At 39.5% G+C, this 12,720-nt stretch overlaps 1 protein-coding gene across 4 annotated transcripts in view; it reads left to right on the top strand.

Moving 5' to 3' along the window:
- The window catches only part of LOC122543767 (low density lipoprotein receptor adapter protein 1-like), a 110,825-nt gene extending 98,530 nt beyond the window's left edge, over positions 1-12,295 (top strand). For 3 of the 4 annotated variants that reach the window (XM_043682530.2, XM_043682523.2, XM_043682545.2), the window contains one exon: positions 6,655-12,295. In XM_043682530.2, coding sequence (XP_043538465.1) covers positions 6,655-6,718 — 64 coding nt within the window. In that variant the 3' untranslated portion in view covers positions 6,719-12,295. The remainder of the gene's footprint in view (positions 1-6,654) is intronic. The other variant, XR_006310132.2, reaches the window with a different exon arrangement.
- Positions 12,296-12,720: the final 425 nt, after the last annotated feature.

Genomic DNA, 12,720 nt, shown 5'->3' with positions numbered 1-12,720 from the left:
TTGTCATCCAGCATTATTGTTGATCCAAGAGGTCAGTGAGGGCACTTTAGAAGAGCTTGATCCCTTCAATTCTTCTGGCCTGTCACAATCCAGAAGTCTAAGCTAAGAAAGGTTAGTCTGCAGCTATACAGAAGGTTCCCAGAAGTTCTGACCCTTCTAGGCCCTATTGCACTCAGGGATAGCTAACCAGTCTTCTACACCAAGAAGGCCAACTACAGTGCAGGCTTTATCCACCCCATTGCAGAGATCAGGCCAGCGACACCTAGACATAGTGGGAGACAGGAAGAAGAGGAACATATGATAGCAGGTGGCACAGTGTTGTTGCCTCATTGTTTGACAGGATTTGGCAGAGTCACTAAAAGAAACACAACTGTAAATGCTGGAAGGCATTTGGATGGGTATATGAATGGGAAAGGTTAGAGGGATATGGGCCAAATGCTGGCAAATGGGACTAGATTTATTTAGGCAACTGACTGTGTGGAGTTTGCACATTCTCTACATGTCTGCGTGGACTTCCTCCAGGTGCTCCAGTTTCCTCCCACAGTCTAAAAATGTGCAGGTTAGATGAATTGGCCATGCTAAATTGCCTGTAGTGTTAGGTGAAAGGGTAAATGTAGGGAAATGGGTCTGGGTGGGTTGCGCTTCGGCGGGTCGGTGTGGACTTGTTGGGCCGAAGGGCCTGTTTCCACACTGTAAGTAATCTAATCTAATCTAATATCTGGTTGGCATGGACACGTTGGACTGACAGGTCTGTTTTCATGCTGTATATCTCTGTCTCATTGACAAGTGCATGGCTGATGAAGTATAATGTGAATAAACGTGAGGCTATTCACTTTAGCAAAAACAGGAAGGCAGATTATTGGGAAAGGGGGAGCTGTAATAAGATCTGGATGTCCTTGTAAACCAGTTGTAGAAAGTAAGCATGCAGGTACAGCAAGGGGTGAATAAGGCAAATAGTATGTTGGCCTTCATCGCATGAGGATTTGAGTATATAAGCAGAGATGTTTTGCCACAATTGTACAGAGCTTCGATCGGACTACACTGGGTGGGTGGGGGAGTAGAATCTCCAACAAACCTATAAAATTCAAACAGGACTAGACGGAGTAGACACAGGAGCCCAGAATCAGGGATCACAGTCTCAGGAAGAATAGTAGGCCATTTAAGACTGAGATGAGGAGAACACAGTTGTAAATGTAAAAGCATTAAATGTTTTCAGAGGAGGTTGATATAATTCTTAGGGGGGAAGGGCAGGAATTGGATGATCAACCATGATCCTATCAAATGGCGGTGCAGGCATGGAAGGTTAGTTGCCCACTCTTCCTGTGTTTCAGTTTCCATGTTTCTATGAGAAAGAAAGGTCTGCAGATGCTGGAGATCAGAGTAAAGAGTGTGTTGCTGGAAAAGCACAGCAGGTCAGGCAGCATCCAAGGAGCAGGAGAATCGACATTTCGGGCCGGAGCCCTTCATCAGGAAGTGTACGAATAGCATCATACAGGTTGAGCATTGTTCACCTCTCACAAACCATTTACTTCAGAGCATCAGTAGTCAGAGATGCTGAAGTGGGACTCCTGCCAACCAGATGTTCTTCATGAGAGACCTTAATTCACAGCATTATGAAATCGACTTAAGCCTTAAGAGCCAGGGAGCATTGGAGACATGCGATGTTCATGTGTTCTCTCACTGACTATGTGCTCTATTGATCATTAGGCAAAAGCAGCAAAGTGTAGATACTTGAAAATGAGATCATATGAAAGATGTTATCTGATTGGATGGATAATAGTGCATTTACTCTGACCTTCACTTTCTTTACTCTGAGGATGGTATACTTGCTATATAAGCAGCATAATCTTAATCTTAAACAGATTCCACACTCAGTTTGTTTAACCTGAAAGCAGATAACTCTGGCTTCTTATGCTCTATGATGCTGCCTTGGGTGGCAGCCTTGGTCAATGTCATTATCCTCAGCCTGATCTTCATCCTCAGAAGTTTGTTATTAATTTCCTATTTTTGCCTGCATTCAGGACATTCTCCCTAGTTCTCTCTACCTCTTCTGTGTCAGCTTTGATTGTGAAGGGCACAGCATGCCATAATAATGTGCACATCCTTTCTAGGCTACACTGCAAGGCTGCTCCAGAATGATCTTGGCATTAAAACCTCATCTTATGCAGGTCTGTGGTCTATTTCACTAAGGCCCCAGTGAAAGTGTAAAAAGCATTGTATTTTCATTCTGTGCCAGTTTAAGAACTTAATGAAGGTGTCATGGAATGTGTTTGGAGGGGTAGTGACTTTCAAACCTGGGAAGGAGATGTGAAACTGAGAGTTGCCTGTTGTGTAAGAGTCATGGCAGCTTCCAGGATATTAGGCACATAACTTCAGGATGTAGTATTGATGGTCTCTCACAATTTGAATATTGATAGAATGAAAGCCATTTCTTTGACAAACTCTGCAGGATGGTGTGATAGGGGACTCGTAAAGCAATCGCGGTATACTCACTAGCACCCTGCAGCTGGGGAAGGCAGCAATGTTGAAGAATCCCATTGCCCTGCTGCTGGTCCACGTCACCAGGGATGAATGTGAACAGCTGTGCTGTGGAGAAAATGGGATCAGATACATCCCAGATATATTTATGGTTTGAGGGTTGGGAGGTTGCTGGTCCCTGCTCCTTAAAATGAGGTAGAGGTATAAAAATTTAAAGTAGCTGTGAACTTGATGCTTCTGGGTTGGGATTGCTACATAGTCCTTCTAAACACATGTCCTGCTCTAACTGATGTCAGTTCATTGATGCTGATCCAGAGTTTGCTTTATTGTCACCTGCACTAACTTGTAGCTACAAAAACCACATATGAAAAACAAAACATCAATGCTTGTGGTGTATTGATATTTGCTGTCCCCTAGTGGATTGTATTGCTGTACTTTCTGTTGTACAGGTCTTGCATTTTAGTCTGATGTTGCAAACTGCCAATCTTTTTGCCGGCAGTGTAATTATGGTGTTTGATCCTTGGCTTTTTAATGTCAATTTCTCTTCCTGTACATGAAATTTGATGTAAGTGAAACAAGCCACTTTGCTCTTGTTGAGCCTGTGCAGAAACCCCATCAAAACATTATGCTGTCAACCATAAAATGTAGTTTTGCTCGAAATTTCGAGAGAGAAATCAGGAACATTTGTAAAGTATTTGTACGCTATACTGTGTGAACAGTTTGCATAGCTTACTCCAATATATGGTATTTTCTATTGATAAAATTTAATGATTTTTCAACATGTAACAAAATTTCATTTCTTCCCAGTGAAACTGTGGTGCATCATTTATGTGATAGATTTTAGTGTATGAACAAAAAAGTGATTGCATCCTAACCCAACTTATATAAACATGCACTTTTTAGCACTGAACAGTAATAAGGAATCAGATTACAATGGAATTTCCTAGCCTCAGCCCAAAGCCACCAAGTTCAAATGTAACACATTTGTAAAAGAGATTGCCTGACTCAGCACAGCTGAGCTCCACACTGAACAGTTGTACTGGTAATCTATCACAGGAGCTTAATCACCTTTCCAAAATTTTCTATCAAAATATGCGAATAGAGAATAAATCAGGAGATATTAAGTGCATGCAAAAAAGCAACATTAATCATGAATAGCTTTAATCTTCATGTAGATTAGGAAGGTCAAATTGCCAGAACTAGCTATGAAGAAGAATTCACAGCTTCCTTGAGCAATATTGTCATTGATCCAACCAGGGATGCAGCCTATAATCAAAAGGCAAAAATTGGAGAAAAGTAAATAGTATAATTTCAATAATGAAAATGTTCCAGGGGAACTAATGGGACTAAATGCTAATAAATCCCCTGGACTGGATATTAAAGAAATAGGTACAGAGATAGTGGCTGCACTGCTAGTAATCTTCCCTGAATCCTCAGATTTGGAAAAAGTTCAAGAGGATTGCAAAACTATCAATGTAACACTCCTATTAAAAAAGGAAGGAGACAAAGCAAAAATGTTAAAGGCTATTGTAAAGGTTGGAATAAGAGTATTTAGAAATCAAACCGCATCAGCAAGGCTTTATGAAGGGGAACTCATGCCTGACAAATGTATTGCAGCTCTTTGAGGGGCTAACAAACAGGATAGATAAAGGGGAAGCTGTAGATATATATTTGAATTTGAATTGACAAGGTATGAAGGAGCAGGTTACCTCAGTTGGATGGATGGCTGATTTGCAATGTAGATTGATGCCAAAATGGTGGGTTCAATTACTGCACTGGCTGAGGTTACTTCTCAACCTCTCCCCTCGTCTAAGCTGTGTTGACCCTCCAGGGTAAAGCACCAACATTTGAGAGAGCAGCCCCATGATCAGGTAGGGCTATGGTGAGTCCGCTTTTTACTTTACGTAGGGAGCTTAAAATAAGAGCTCATGATGTTAGAGGTAGTATATTAGCATGAATAGAGGATTAGATAGTTAGTAGAGGTCAGAGAGTTGGGATAAGAGGGGCATTTTTAGGATGGCAACCTGTAAATAGAATGCAACAGGGATCGGTGTTGGGGCCACAATCATTTATGATATATATTGACTTGAGGCACGTGAATATACTGTAGCCAAGTCTATGGATGATACAAGTCTAGATGGGAAGTCAAGTGGTGGGGATGACTCAGTCTGCAGAGAGGGATAGACAGGTTAGGTAGTTGGGCAAAAGCAGAGGAAAAGTATAATGTGGAAAATATAAGGTTATGCCCAATGATTGGAAGAATCGTGAAGCTGAATATTATTGAAGGTAACTGGAGATAACTGGAGCAGATCTGGAATCCTCCTACGTAAATCACAAAGTTAACATGCAGCCTGACAGGGAAGGCAAATAGAATGTTGTCCTCCATTTCAAAGGAATGGAGTATTAAAATCTTGCTAAAACTATACAAAGCACTGGTTAGGGCACAGCTAGAAAATGATAAACAGTTCTGATCCCATTACATGAGGAAAGATATACTAATGTTGGAGGCAATCCAGAGACGGTTCGCTGAGTTGATCCCAGATATGGAGAAATTTTCTTATGAAGAGAGGTTGAGAAGAATGAGAAATGAGCTAATTGAAATATACAGGATTCTTAGGGGGCTTCATGGAGTAGATATGAATTCGTGATTTGAAGATGCTGGTGTTGGACTGGGGTGTACAAGTTAAAAATCACAACACCAGGTTATAGTCCAACAGGTTTAATCGGAAGCACACTAGCTTTCGAAGCGTCATTCCTTCATCAGGTGATATCACCTGATTAAAGAGTGACGCTCCAAAAGCTAGTGTGCTTCCGATTAAACCTGTTGGACTATAACCTGGTGTTGTGATTTTTAGCTAGATATGGAAAGTTTGTGGAAGAGTCTAGGACCAGAGGACATAATCTCAAGGCTGATACTAGTTTGTGTCCCAAAGAATCTTGATGTTGGTAAAGGAAATGGTGATGTAAAGTAGGAAGTTACTTATGCTGAATTGTATGACTTAATGATTGAAGATAAATAAGTGACGGTGCAAAATGATGTACCCATTGGAAGTGAGGGCCAGTGAAACTGTAGCACTGATCTTCTGAGTCACATTGCCTTGGAAGCTGTCACCTTGCTGAGAATAGGGATTGAGAATGTTGACCATATAAGCTAAAAGAAGTACAACTGAAACCCAAATTGTTAGATTTGGTTCAGGTAGCTGTATGCTTGGTGGTAATGCTGTTGCTTCTGAAACAGTAGGATGTGGATTGTAGTCTCACTCCAGAGATCTGAGCGTAAAGTCTAAGTTAACACTTCAGCGCAGGATGAGGGAGTGCTGCATTACCAGGGGTGCTGTCTTCAGGCAAGATGCTGACTTAAAAGTAAGCTCCCTTGTTATCAAGTCTTCAACTAAGGAAAATAGATCCTTTTTGTCATCTTGTCCATGACACTCATACTCCTGTACACCTCTATCAGGTCCCCCTTCAACCCCCTTAGCTCCAAAGAAAATAAGCCAAGGTTATCCAGTTTCTCTGACATACTACATCCCAGGCAGCATCCTGGTGAATCGCCTTTACATCCCCACTTATGCAATCACATCCTTCCTATAGAGTGATGACGAGAACTGCATGCAGTACTCTAACTGTGACCTAACTTAAGTCCTGTGGAGCTCCAACATAACCTCTGTGCTCTTATAATATGTATGCCTTGACTGATGCAGGCAAGTGTTATCTTAGCTACCCTGCTGCCTTCAGGGATTTGTGGATTCCTTTGAACTTAGGCCATATCTGCTGACTTTCGTGGTTATAAAAATATCCCACACTATTTACAGAAGAACAGTGGAGTCTAGAACATAGCTTTTCCTTAAAGAATAGACTATCTGGGTATGCTTGTGGATCCGTGGTGTGAAAATTGGCTATGGAAGTTCTTACATTAAATTAAACACAAAAGACATGTTTGACTTGGAAGTGCACTGGGACATCCTGAGGAAGATGCTGTGTAAATGTGAATTTGTTCATTTGTTAGTTTAAATTAATATAACTATGTTTAATTTCAGTGATTTATTTAACGTATGTGACTTTAGGATGCAATCTAACATGTTAAAGAATATTAATTAATTCTAATGCTTGGGAAATTGTGGGCATCTCCTTGCAATGGAGGAAATTCCCTGACAAATACTTTGTTTTTTATTTCAGATTTGCGGAATCACGAACAAACATACGGTGCAAGAATGTCTCAGTAGATCTTCAGGACTCTTGAGTAGGAGAGGCCCTCCTATGATTGCAGAGTAAGCAAAGTACGCCCATGACCTCCAGTCTCAAAGAAGTCTTGTCACCACGCCATTTGTTAAGGCAAAGCTGCCTCTTGTTCATTGATTGAGATGCCAGTTTAATTGCAGTAACTTTGGCTTGGTTTTGGAACATGCTGAAAGAAGAGAACTGGAGCGAATGTGCTGCATGTCTTTGGCTAATACCTGCTTGAAATCAACATTTCCTCTAATTTGTGTTAACAACAATGAAGAAGATTTGTTTTTATAAGACTTGAGCTATGATTTTCAAAGGCACAGTTGTTTCCATTTAATTTTTGGATCTGTTTTATATTAATTGACAGAAATTGCTTGATGTTGGAGTTGTAGACTAATCATAGCATTGTTTGACAGGACTAGCAGGAAATTCGTTGGTCGTGGTCATGTTGTTTCTGAGCAATTCCACGTTCTTATAAAATTGGGGGGATTTTACCAAACCATTGACAACCTATCGCACATTCGGCTGTCTCTTATAGATTATCCAATGGCAGGCAGGAGAGCAGGTAAATCTTTAATTTCATTGCCTGCCTGCCCACCATCCTTGGCCCATGGCCCAATTGGGGCCTTAAGTGACTAAATTCCATTTAAGGGCCTCAACCTGTTGCCACAAAGATTTAAAGGCAGCCTAGGCCTGCTGCAAACATGTAGCCTGCCTTGTTTAACCCTGAAGGCAGCAGGTCAATGACAAGTAGTGGGTGATTGCCTCATTCCCAGACCATGCTTTTTGTCTCCCCATGTTCACCTATCCCCATGCCCTGTCCTAAAAAGCATCCCTGCCATCTTTGGGAGGCCCTATCAACCATAGCAAGATCCTGTAATTAGCTGAATGTGGAGGTATTCCTGGTTTGATTTTGTCAGGCCTTCTATGGCACTGGTAGTCGCCACCAATCCTGGTGTGGCACAGAGCTGCTGGACTCCATTTGAGGACAGGTGGAAGTCCTGACTCATACTAATTAAGGACTATCACTCAAATAAAAATTAAAGTTGAGTGAGATAGCTAATTGGAGCAAAGCTGAACTTGAGAACTTGGCCGACTTTCAGCACCTAATACAGATCAGTCAATGCAAAGAATAAACTCCAATGGAGTTGTAAGATATACATTTGATGACACCACAATAAGGGATAGTTTGAACTTTAACAAGATAGTTACTGCTAGTATCATTGGCAATAAATCTACTACCTCCTAACATACTGAAAACGAGCCATTACAACTAATACATACAAGCGTATGTAAGGAATGCCGATATAATACAAAGCTATTAGTTGGCAATTATATCAAGGTCTGCTCCAAAAGATCCCAGCCTTTCTTACTACTTGAATTTTTAATCTACAAGTTGTGGTTACACACTTCTGATAAATTTAATACTCCAGAAAGCTTGAGAATTGGGAAAAGTTAGTTATTTATTATGGCAGAAATAAGATAGAACATAGAACATAGAACATTACAGCACAGTAGGCCCTTCAGGCCTCGATGTTGTGCCAACCTGTGGAACCAATCTGAAGCCCATCTATCCAACGCTACTCCATTTTCCATCCATATGTTTATCCAATGACCATTTAAATGCCCTTAAAGTTGGCAAGACTACTTCTGTTCCAGGCAGTGTGTTCCATGCCCCTAATCCTCTCTGATTAAAGAGACTACCTCTGACATTTGTCCTATATCTACCACCCCTCAATTTAAAGCTATGTCCCCTCGTGCTAGCCATCACAATCTAAGAAAAAAGGCTCTCGCTGTCCACCCTATGATTATCTTTTATGTCTCAGTTAAGTCACTTTTCAATGTCCTTCTATCTAATGAAAACAGCCTCAAGCCCCTCAGCCTTTCCTCATACGACCTTCCCTCCATACCAGGCAACGTCCTAGTAAATCTCCTCTGAACCCTTTCTAAACTTTCCACATCCTTCCTGTAATGCGGTGACCAAAACTGTCCACGATACTCCAAGTGCAGCCACACCAGAGTTTTGTACAGCTGCAGCATGACCTCATGGCTCTGAAACTCAATCCCTCTACCAATAAAAGCTATCACACTATGTCTTCTTAACAACCCTATCAGCCTGGCTGGAAATTTTCAGGGATCTGTATACAAGGACATTGAGATCTTTCTGCTCAATCTATATTAACAAGAATGTTATCATTAGCCTCGTACTCTTTATTCCTGTTACTCCTTTAAAAATGAATCACCTCTCACTTTTCTGCATTAAGCTCCATTTGGCACCTCTCAGCCCAGTACTGCAGCTTATCTATGTTTCTCTTTAACCTGCAACATCCTTCGGCACTATCCACATCTTCACCGACCTTCGTGTCATGCACAAATTTACTAACCCATCCTTCTATGCCCTCATCTAGGTCATTTTTAAAAATGACAAGCAGCACTGGCCCCAAAACAGGTCCTTGCGGTGCACCAGCAATAACTGAACTCCAGGGTGAACATTTCCCATCAAGCATCACCCTCTGTCTTCTTACAGGTAGCCAATTTCTGATCCAAACTGCTAAATTACATTCAATCCCATGCCTGTATTTTCTGCAATAGCCTACCATGGGGAATCTTACCAAATGCTTAACTGAAATCCATATACACAACATCAACCGCTTTACCCTCATCCTCCTGTTTGGTCACCTTCTCAAAGAAAGAACTCAATAAGGTTTGTGAGGCACTATCTACCCTGCTCAAAACCATGTTGACTATCCCTAAGCAACCTATTCTCCTCGAAATTATTATAAATCCTATCTCTCTTTTATAACCTTCTCCAACACTTTACCCACAACCAAAGTAAGGCTCACTGGTCTACAACTACCAAGGTTGTCTCCACTCCCCTTCTTGAACAACATTTGCTATCCTCCAGTCTTCTGGCACTATTCCTGTAGACAATGATGACATAAAGATCAAAGCCAAAGACTCTGCAATCTCCTCCCTGGCTTCCCAGAGAATCCTATGATAAATCCCATCTGGTCCAGGAGACTTACCTATTTTCACTCTTCCCAGAATAGCTAATACTTCCTCCTCGTGAACCTCAATCCCATCTAGTCTAGTAGCCTGTATCTCCATATTCACCTCAACAACGTTGTTTTTTTCCAGTGTGAATATTCATTTAAGCTTCCCCTATCTCCTCTGATTTCATGCACAAGTTCCCACTGCTGTCTTTGATTGGCCCTAATCTTTCTCTAGTCATTCTTTTATTCCTGATATACCTATAGAAAGCTTTAGGGTTTTCCTTGATCCTATCTGCCAAGACTTCTCATGTCCCCTCCTGGCTCTTCTTAGCTGTCTTTTTAGGTCTTTCCTTGCTAAGTTGTAATTCTCAAGTGCCCTAACTGAGCCTTCATATCTCATCCTAACATAAGTTGCCTTCTTCTTTGAATGCCTCTTGAATTGATTTCTCTACTTTGAAAAATGTAGCCTTGTATTCAGAATGTGTATATTATCAATACTCCTATTTTCACATGAAGTGGAACAGAATTATCAGCTAGACAAAGAAATACTTACAGAAAGCTCTGTTCGATGTTGTCTTTTGGATTTTACATTTTCGGGGAACTGATGTTTTACTCTGAAGTTGAGTGTCTTCTCTAGAAGTGAGCTATTTTAAGTATTCTGGTGTGCAACAAGTCAGTTTTGGGAAGAACCATGATTTTTAAAAAAAAATCAAATTTGAAGCAAAATTAAAAATCTAAGTGCCACTTTTATATCATAATTTTAAGGTATTTTTACTGCTTCCCTATAATGTGTGTGGCATCTAACCCAATTGATTATTTTAACAACTCATCCGAAATACTCAGTAGTAAATGACTAAGGTATTATTGGTGACAAATCAGTTTAAAAATAAAATAGTAGAACATACTTATGTATGTTAGTATATGCTTATATATAATAAGATAGGGGAATGGATCTGGGAAGGTTATTCTTCAGAGGGTCGGTGTGGACTTGTTGGGCCAAATGGCCTGTTTCCACACTGTAGGAATTCTAAGATTATTCAGAACTCAATGTTACAACCCCCATAGCTGTGCTCTCTCAATTGTGCATTTTAAAGGTGACAAGGACTTTTTTTTTGGACAGAATTAAAAGTTTTCAGTGACTCTAGACCAACATGAATGCTTTCTTTTGTGTTCATGTTGAGCTTTAAATTTTGAAGAAAATTATCTTTACAATTGAAGGAAAACACTGATCTACAACGAATATCAACTGGAACTAATATTCATAATAGACCTACAATTTAACTGGAACATACACAATAACACTAGTTGTGAATAGTTTTCCCTTTGAATTACAACTGTAAGTTTTAAACATTGTAAATTATCTTGGAAATGCTGCAGATTTTTAACTGATAACGACTATGCCGTAAGATAAACTGTTATTTTACAAAGATGTAACTTTACGAACCAATGCTGCTGTACTGAACAAATCTAGAACTCCTCTAAAACAAAAAGACTAAGGAATGGCACTGGACTAATGTGCTTTTTAAAAGATATTTTGTTGTAATATAATTTTGAAAAAAAAACTGTATATTAATATAAAATCTATTTTGACCAGCCATCATTGTATTTAAGTAAATGAAGTTTTGCTGTGTACTCTGCTTGGTTTGGTGATGCAGTGTAGGTTTTGGTATTTTATACTAGTACATTGAAAGTGTTGGCAATGGTGACTTATACTTTTTTTTTAAAAAACTGGTTATGAAGAACACTGAATATATATAAATGACAAAACTAGTTTATTCATTGTTAAACTTCCGGTCGACTTTTTGTATTATAGTTTGTTGTCATCTAGAACTAGTGTACTTACCATAATAGAACTTACCTCAACTTCTAGATTAATTTGTACCATCACTAATTAAATTATTTGGTCTTTGACCTGTGCTATTTCAATTGCAAAGTGCTTGTTGAAATATATAAACAACATCAGGTCTGTATAGTATCAAATAGAGTTATAAAAAAAAGCTTTACAACATGATAATTGCGTGTTATTCAGCTAGAAATGTTGAGACTAAGTGCTGATAATAGTGACAAATTGAAGTTTATACTTACCTATCTATGCAACACATTGTTTAAATCCACATTTCTGCTGTTTGGATGCAACCTGCAGAAGAATTCTATTATAAAGAGTCTAGTTTGGACTACTTTGCACTGTAACATTTTTTAATAATACAACACTGAAACTCCTGACAAATCAGCTTTGCAAATGCAGCTTCTAATACTGCCATTTATGCATCTACACTCACTCTGAATGCTTTAAAACTTTCCAAGCACACTATTTGTTGCTTAGTTAACACGTGTAGAATTATCATGTAGTTCAACTCAATGTGAAGTCTGCTGACCCATGGGATAACTATGTAAATACGATAGGTGTAGTGTAATGGCAGCATTCTGTAAATTTCAGAAATTTATCAACAGCTAATAATAATTCACAATTTGATATTGTTGTACTCTAATGACTGTCTACACTGTTCTGAATTTTGGATAAAATCTGTACCATAATAAACTCACCAGTGCTTTTTATAATTAATACATCTGTAATAATAAAAGTCCTGACATTTATCGGACCACAGGGTTTTTTCTTGTTAGCTGATTGGTTTACTGCAAGGTAGGGAATGAAAGGTTATCATAACATTTCATTAGCACCGACTGCACACATGCGGTGAATACTTTTCAAAGTGGTAGAGAATTCACAAAGCAAATGGGAAGAACGAATGAGAATCAAGGAGTATCTTTAGCAGTCATTGAAAGCGAAGAAGGTGGTAATAATGTTGAGTGAAAGTTCTAGAGTGGAAACAGAGGAAAGAGCAGCTAGTAGCAATGAAGCAGAGAGGACAGAAACTGAAAGACAGACCAGCATCAGAGAACCTGAAGCTACAGAAAGTTGTACATATACTACAAGGGTGATTGCAGACATTGGAGATAACATTATGGGAATCCTGAATATAAAGCATTTTAGTTCATTCTTTCAGATGCACTGAACTTAGAAGCT

The sequence above is a fragment of the Chiloscyllium plagiosum genome, unplaced genomic scaffold (assembly GCF_037043375.1).
Source record: "Chiloscyllium plagiosum isolate Xiang-an unplaced genomic scaffold, Cpla_swu_hap1 HiC_scaffold_3, whole genome shotgun sequence".
Taxonomy (NCBI): Eukaryota; Metazoa; Chordata; class Chondrichthyes; order Orectolobiformes; family Hemiscylliidae; genus Chiloscyllium; species Chiloscyllium plagiosum.
This window is presented reverse-complemented; position numbering and strand designations above follow the sequence as displayed.